Genomic DNA, 8,289 nt, shown 5'->3' with positions numbered 1-8,289 from the left:
AGCAAAGAGGGGAACAGTGGGCTGAAACAAATCTTCCTCCCTCACCACCACAGTGGAGGCTGGTAAGGGAGGATGGATTGTAATGAATGGTACCCTTACCACCACCTTCCCTTAATCACCACCACTCCCTCCTCTCTATCCCCAATCCCTGGAGTTTAATTAGGCTCTCTAAGCTCTGTCTGAATAATGCAACACCTGAGCACACCTGAATGTCTCTGCTCAAACAGACAGAACGAGAGAGAGAGAGAAAGAGGGACAAAGAGAGAGGGGGGAGAGATTATTTGCATTTTGCGCAGTACTTCCTGGTAAGCCTGCCCTCCAAAGCTATGGTATAGAAGAAAATAACATAGATATTTGTCCACAGATGGGAACATTATAGATTGTATGTCTACAATCATTTACATTCAATAACTGGGCTTGCGTCTTTTTTTTCTTAAGTGTATGACCATTTGAAATGCAATGACAAATACTTTACAAGACTACCATCTAGTGGTGTTTTTACACATTTACAGCTGGTCAATTATCCTTCTCCAGGAGAGGAGAGGGATGTGGAAGCGCGAATGAGCAAGGCGGGGGCTAAGGAAATGATATGGGCACTGGTGGTGCAGAACTGGCAGGAGCAGTGGAACAGCAACACTAAGGACAGGCATCTATATTCCCTGTTCAGAGTAAAGTCGGGGAGGATGGTATGAAGGGACAGAAGAGAGGAGGCCATTTTTACAAGGCTACGGGTGGGACACAGCCGGTTTAATAAGTAATTAATTATATGTGATAGGAAAGCGTCCAACAGGAAGGTGTGATTACCGCAAGACATTGGAGAGGTGGGTATAATTTGTGGAACGTTCCAACAGGAATCCGTTCCAAAAACGTCTTAAAGTACAAGGTTGCCAACAAACGCATACAATGTAACATGATCAATTCACCTAACTTTTGCTAAATAACTATCGAGGCATCAACTCACCACGTAGCTTATTCTTAATGTTTGTCAATAGGTTACCAGAGTGAGGACAGACATTTTTCGGAATAAACATGGTGAGTGAAAAACGTTATTAATTAGCCCACTCCCAACCCGGTTTCGTATTATGCCACTATACGACTTTGTATGCGTTATTTGTGGGCAACCTTGTTATTTACGAAGTTTTTGGATCAGATTCATGTTGGAACGTTGCAAAAATTATACCTACCAACATTGGAACATGTGCTGATACTGTGTGGGCAGTATGATAGGGAGAGAGACTGAGAATGGGATCCAGTAATTGAGTTTAAGTAGCATACTGAGTTGAACATAGTTAGATACAATCACAAATATGTTGTTATATTTTTTTAAGAGAAACTTAGCTGGCAGATAGGATTCAGTTCCTCCCAGTACAGTGGGTGGCGCTAATGCACCATAACGTTGGATACCAACTGCCGATAAACGCCAAAGAAGAAGAACAGCCGTACGGCCGATAAACCGAACAGAAGAACGTCAGCTGTATTGACCACGTGACATTTGAAAATGGCTGCCTGCGTGGAGAAAAAAATAAATTCAGGTACGTGTCACTATCTCTGGATAACGCAAATAATTATGACTCTATAAGAGGTATATATGTATATGAACGCAATTTCCTATTTAAGAAATGCATAATTTAATACACGTTAACCTTTCAATATTGCTAAAGAAGTAGCCAGCTGTTCAACTTGTTAGCTAGTTGAGCTAGCTATACCTAACGTTACCTGTAAAATGCAATTCTGACTAAGTTATTTTTCAGGATTTACTCATACGGTATAATGACTTTGGTACAAATAAAGTAGCTAAGTAATGTGTATAATGTTTTGGAGTCAGTTATTCACAATGTGATAGTGCTTGTACTCATTGGGGCCGATTCAGACTTACTTTAATGGATTCCTTACACGATTCAGTATTTGATTTCTCAAACTGAAATTGAGTTAACTGTAGAATTTAACAACCAGGAAATGAGTGGGCTGCTTGACCCGATTTCCACTAGATAACTCAGCCACAAAATACGATATAATGCAAAATATATATATATATAATCCTATGTGTAGCTCCTTTAAAAATAGTCTGATTTTGTAGATTGTTTAGATTTAGTAAGTAACGTTATTTATGAATCAACAGTTCTACAACCCATGTTGGAATATTAGCGTACATAAAATTATAATGGTGAGAAAAGTGTACAATAGTAGGCTATACCCTCATTTATTGCCGGCAGTAACAATGGAACTGTGTGATGATGGGCAAAGTATTGCGCCATGAGTCGGGTTCTGTTACGGTTTGGTCTGCGTTCCGCTCCATAACGATTTAAAAAGCCTACATGTCTTTCAAAAACATATATTATCAACTGTTACTAATCCTCAGCAACAACCACACGGCCGTGACGGTGTTTACAGAGGGAGCAAATTAAGGTAAACGAAACAATGTAATTAAATGGAATGATAATTTAGGTTATACCAACTGAAGGCAACTAAAAGTAAATTGACAGTTGAATGTGTGGTTGGTTATTAGGCCTACTGACGGTCGATACTGATAGTGGCTAATATTTAACATGATAGAAATGGTAAACGGCTAAGTCTGGGTAGCCTGAAATTAAGACATTCTTGGGTGCCCACCCTGCTAGTTAAAAGGCTGTACAATTTAAATTATGCATAATGGCACAGCATTTCAAACTGTACTATGGTAAAGTTGATATGCTTCAGTTAGCCATATGACTGGTTTCACATTTGTCTTCAGCGATTTTATAAGGTAAAATAGATCTAAAACAAGTGTCATTTATATTTATTATTCCCTTATCCAGATGGATTACTCATTTAACTAGCTCTTATCAATAGCTCTTATCAAGTTGTAAATTTAAAGTGCATGGAGAATGGTGGTGTTTTTATTGGGAAAAAATAAAGTAGATGCTTTATCCACTTGGAACCGGCAGGTTCGCTAGACCTTATTCGTGTTTAATGTGGAATTATTAGGGAATTAAGTCAAGGTCAGAATAGAGCGTATCTGTAGACACCTCCACCACACCTTCATATATTCTATCTCCACCCCAAACAAATAGCAGGTGAATAGCATGCTGTTTTCATGCTTAAGTTCAAGATCAGAATATGCAGAGGGAGGTGCATACAAAGTTCCATTTACGCGCGCATAACTTATTTTTTTTGTCATATTGCATCGTTTTAATGCTCCATTTTTGAGAAGGGGTGAGAATCATATCAAGCGATGTTTAATAAGAGCATGTTTCACTCTCCCCTCAGATGAACAGGAGTGGATACTGGAGCCTCTGTGTTTCCCTGAGCAGCCTGCTACAGACATCGGCACCAACTCATCCTCTCATCATGACATGGAGGTGGTGACCTGTGTGCTCTGCTCTCACTCCGCCCCTTTGTCAGAGAAGGACCGCCTCCTAAAGCACCTAGTACTGGTGCACAAGCTGGTCATCGCTGATGTCAAACTCATCGCTGACTTTCCTAAGTACGTATCAGAGATACTATATTTGTGGATATTTGAGTATACAAAACCATTATTTTCATGACATAGACTGACCAGGTGAAAGCTATGATCCCTTATTGATGTAACTTGTTAAATCCACTTCAATCAGTGTAGATGAAGGGGAGGAGACAGGTTAAAGAAGGATTTTTAAGCCTTTAGACATTGAGCCATGGATTGTGTATGTGCCGTTCAGAGGGTGAATGGGCAAGACAATATTTTAGTGCCTTTGAACTGGGTATGGTAGTAGGTTCCAGGTGCACCGATTTGTGTCAAGAACTGCAGCGCTGCTTGGCTTTTCACACGCTCAACCGTTTCCCATGTGTATCAAGAATGGTCCACCACCCATAGGACATCCAGCCAATCTTGCACAACTGTGGGAAATATTGGAGTCAACATGGGCCAGCATCCCTGTGGAACACTTTCGGCAGCCATGTGTGGGCCTTGGAGGGCATAGCCCTCCCTGGAGGGCATATCCATGTGTGGGCCTTGGAGGGCACTGGGGAGTCAGGTCCAGCCTACGGGATGATCCCGTAGGTGAAGAAGCCAGATGTGGAGGTTGTGGGCTGGTGTGGTTACAAGTGGTCTGCGGTTTTCTAAAATAACGTTGGAGGCAGCTTATGGTAGAGAAATTAACATTCAATTATTTGTCAACAGCTCTGGTTGACATTCCTGCAGTCATTATGCCAATTGCATGATCCCTCAACTTGAGACATCTGTGGCATTGTGTTGTGACACAGCTGCACATTTTAGTGGCCTTTTATTGTCCACAGCACAAGGTGCACCTGTGTAATGATCATGCTGTTTAATCAGCTTCTTGATATGCCACACCTGTCAGGTGGATGGATTATCTTGGCAAAGGAGAAATGCTCACTAACAGGGATGTACATAAATTTGTGCACAAAATTAGAGAAATAATATTTTTGTGGGTATGGGATATTTCTGGGATTTTTTATTTCAGCTCATGAAACATGGGATCAACACTTTGTTGCGTTTTGTATTTTTGTTCAGTGTATAAAATATATTTTCTACGGTATGTAGCCTCTCTTCAGTCCTGACCACATAACTAGAATGCATCTATTTCTATGGTCTTAATTATCAAGTTCCCTATCACAATTGTGGCACGGGTTTGATGATGTTTGATCTATACAAACAGTTATAAAACAGTAATAGCCGTTATGAAAACTGGGATAAATCACATGGAGAGATTGTCAATCGTGGCTGGCTACTTTTTGTGTACAGTTCCCTCTTCTCCAGAGGAAATGTATCACATACAGTCTGTCTCACACAAAATATTAATTGTGTTCTACTGTGTCCATTTCTTTCAGATACATGGAATACTGGAAGAACAGAATCTCTGAGCAACCCATCACAGATTTCTGCAGTGTGATCAAGACTAACTCGCAGGGCCCTGTTGGTAAGTAGTATTAATTTACTATAGATAGCCTTGAGGTTCACAATCTCGCTGCTTCTACTTTACCCTGTTCTTGCATTATATTATTTAATATACCCTCTTTATGTGCTTTTCAGAAAAACAGGAGCACTACTTCCTTCTGTGTGATGTCCTGCCAGAGGACAGGGTCCTCAGAGAACATCTCCAACAGAAACGACTGGTGAGTTACATTTGAGTCATTTAGCAGACGCTCTTATCCAGAGGAAGTTACAGGATCAATTAGGGTTAAGTGCCTTGCTGGACAGATTTTTCACCTAGTCGGTGCTGGGGTTTGAACCAGCAACCTTTCAGTTACTGGCCCAACGATCTTAACCGCTATGTTATCTGACAAGTTTTCAGAACAAGCTCTATTTTATGTATACAATATACTGTATGTCCCTAGGCTAATATTCACAAAGCATCTTAGAGTAGGAGCGCTGAGCTTGGATCGGGTCTTCCCTGTCCGTAGAAACATTCTTATTATTTAAAAGACAAAACTGATCCTAAATCAGCACTTCTACCCTGAGACACTGACTTCCCACTGGGACTGCATAGTTTAATTTATGCTACTAACTCACACTGTGTTGGTCTACAGGAGGAGATCCTGGAGCAGCAGCAGAGGGAGAGGGATGACGACAGCTTCCAGCGCATCTGCATGTTCTGCAATGACGAGTTCAATGGGAACAGATCGTCACTGCTCAACCACATGGCCAGGGAGCACTCGTTCAGCGTGGGACTGCCTGACAACATAGTGTACTGCGTAGAGTTCCTTGACCACCTGCAGAGCAAACTGGATAAGTAAGTTAGTTTTTGGAATGGATATCCTTTTTATGTTAATGTTTGTTTGCTATTTTTATCATTTGAAAAGAAAATTGTCATCTGTAGCCATCTGTAATTCACTAATTAGTAACACTGTAGTAATGTTTTCCAGTACTTTTTGTTTTTCTGTGAAGGAGAGCGCTGCTGTAGTAACGTTTTCCAGTACTTTAGTTTTCACTGTGAATGAGTGCTGGTTGGTGTCACACATTAGCATTACTCAACCAAACAATGTTTCACAGAGCTTTGAGTGTTTCATTGTTTTTTTTCCCCCAGTCTGCAGTGCCTGTATTGTGAGAAAACATTCAGAGACAAGACGACACTGAAGGATCACATGAGAAAGAAACAGCACCGCAGAATCAATGGCAACAACAGCGAGTATGACTGCTTCTACATTATCAACTACCTGGTACGCTCAGTGTTGTGTGAGAGTATAATTAATAGAAATGCATATTGCCATATTTGACCTGGAAATATATTATTTTCACATTTAATTAAGGGTCATCAAATAATGATAAAGTGATGAAGACTGGTCTATTTTCCCTGCGACAGGAGCTGGGGAAAACATGGGAAGAGGTCCAATCTGAGGATGATCGGGAGATGGAGGATGAAGATGAGTAAGGATTGTCCTAGTGACACAGTCATTGTTGTTTGGGATGGTCAAACAGTAGGTTAGATTTGTAATCAGTGTTCTCTAGGATTGAATGGTATGCACTTTTGCAGTGTTGTATTTACCATTGAGGAAATGACTCTGTCTGTCCTCTCTTCAGTGATTGGTCAGACTGGCAGGCTCACCCAGTGTGTGCTGTGTGCCTGTTCTGTGAGCAGCAGTCAGAGAGCATGGAGAAGATCTACACACACATGGAGGTAACAGTCCCCTTATGCAGTTGTTGACAAATTCGGCCCATGAATTGCCGGTTTGGGAGCAGCTACTTCAATATGGTTCATGGATCTGTTTTTCTTCACCGTGCATTTTCAGGAAACCCACGGATTTGATCTGCACAAGTTGAAGACCGAACTCAGTAAGTAATATTGCACAACTGCTATGCTTTGTTGTACAAAACCCACCATAAAAACAAACACGTACACCCATCCAAATGAATGGGCATACCAGTCTTTCCCATACTAGGGCTACATTTACAGGCAGCTGAGTTACATTTTTCCACTAATTGGTCTTTTGACCAATCGGATCAGCTCTTTTGCCAATAATTAGGCAAAGGACCAGAATTTGGTTGTGTGTGTATAAATGCAGCCTAAGTGGCCTGATAAGCATGTCTTCTCCCAGATCTGCGGTTCTACCAGCAGGTCAAACTGGTAAACTACATCAGACGAGAGATCCACCAGTGCCGTTGCTACGGTTGCCAGGAAAAGTTTGGGTCCAAACCTGAGGTTATACGTCATGTAATGGAGGCAGGTCACGTGATGCAGCTACCAGAGACGTCAACCTGGGACCAACCACAGTAAGTTTGGAGCTCTCGTAAGTGATGTGCATGGAAAATGTATTGTTTACTTGTAATATTGTTAACTAAAACCATATTAATAACAAGACTATTGTTTTACTACAGTTTAAAAGTGATGTGTTATTGGAGTGCTGAATGAATGGTATTGTCAATTGCTCAGCTCTCCATCTGGTGGCTATTGTGACTGTTTCTGATGTCTAAATGCCAGTCATTACAGCTCATTCTCCAATCCAGGTATTACTTCCCCACCTATGAGAACGACGCCCTCCTCTGTGCCTTGTCGGACAGTGACAGTGAATCAGAACACACAGGCCCTTGGAGAGACGTCCCTGTCATAGCTGAGGACATCTCTAACCTGAAAGTCCTGAAGCAGACCAGCGTCCTCAGCCACCTTCTGAAGAACACAGACAGCTCTAGTTAAAAAGCTGGATGGATGGACCAATGATGTTATAAACTCAGTGGAGGATGCTCAGGGGAGAACGGCTCATAGAGGGACACAGTGCAACAACTTCTCGCTTCGCTGTATCTCCAACAAGACGGTGATGCTCATCAGACACTGTGCACTTAGCAGACCAGCACACATGTGCAGAAATGAACATGGCCTGTTTCATAAGAATTTCCTGAGCCTGGACTACATTTATGTATGATTTAATGTCATACTTGGTACAAATCACCATGTACAACATACCTGCAGGTGGATTTGTTTCATATAGTATGATTGCTGACAAAACGTGACCTCACTGCAGAGATGTGACAATTGCTAAATGTAAATAAACATTATGAATATACTATAACTGATGATTCCCTCTCGTTTAGCTTGCTTATACAATAGTTGAAAGAATGGCAGGTAGCCTAGTGGTTAGTGTTGGACTAGTAACCGAAAGGTTGCAAGATCGAATCCCCGAGCTGACATGGTAAAAATCCGTTCTGCCCCTGAACAAGGCAGTTAACCCACTGTTCCTAGGCAGTCATTGAAAATATGAATTTGTTCTGAACTTACTTGCCTAGTTAAATAAATAAAAACACAACACTACATTTCTAAAAACCCTGAGCTGCAGTAAAGTAAAAAACAGTACAGATTAAATTGGAATCTGTCTGTTACT

General features: G+C 41.3%; 1 protein-coding gene across 2 annotated transcripts; it reads left to right on the top strand.

Annotated features, from left to right (window-relative positions):
• Positions 1-567: 567 nt before the first annotated feature.
• znf277 (zinc finger protein 277) lies at positions 568-7,982 on the top strand. 2 transcript variants are annotated; one of them, XM_036958484.1, is made up of 12 exons: positions 568-821; positions 1,329-1,532; positions 3,247-3,463; positions 4,807-4,895; positions 5,009-5,091; positions 5,506-5,708; positions 6,003-6,135; positions 6,279-6,343; positions 6,497-6,593; positions 6,706-6,748; positions 7,012-7,186; positions 7,421-7,982. In XM_036958484.1, exons 2-12 carry the CDS (start codon positions 1,499-1,501, stop codon positions 7,605-7,607), a joined length of 1,326 nt encoding a protein of 441 aa, XP_036814379.1. In that variant the 5' UTR covers positions 568-821; positions 1,329-1,498; the 3' UTR covers positions 7,608-7,982. The 2 variants fall into 2 exon arrangements, with proteins under 2 accessions (XP_036814379.1, XP_021431764.2); XM_021576089.2 differs by having other exon boundaries at positions 568-1,532.
• The last annotated feature ends 307 nt before the right edge of the window (positions 7,983-8,289 follow it).

Source organism: Oncorhynchus mykiss, chromosome 2, assembly GCF_013265735.2.
Source record: "Oncorhynchus mykiss isolate Arlee chromosome 2, USDA_OmykA_1.1, whole genome shotgun sequence".
Classification (NCBI taxonomy): domain Eukaryota; kingdom Metazoa; phylum Chordata; class Actinopteri; order Salmoniformes; family Salmonidae; genus Oncorhynchus; species Oncorhynchus mykiss.
This window is presented reverse-complemented; position numbering and strand designations above follow the sequence as displayed.

Bases quoted from the DNA above. Each gene is read 5' to 3' on its own strand.
- znf277 (XM_036958484.1), top strand. From the start codon at position 1,499: ATGGCTGCCTGCGTGGAGAAAAAAATAAATTCAG. The intron at 3,464-4,806 runs GTACGTATCAGA...CATTTCTTTCAG, and splicing joins CTCATCGCTGACTTTCCTAA to ATACATGGAATACTGGAAGA. The intron at 5,709-6,002 runs GTAAGTTAGTTT...TTTTTCCCCCAG, and splicing joins CTGCAGAGCAAACTGGATAA to TCTGCAGTGCCTGTATTGTG.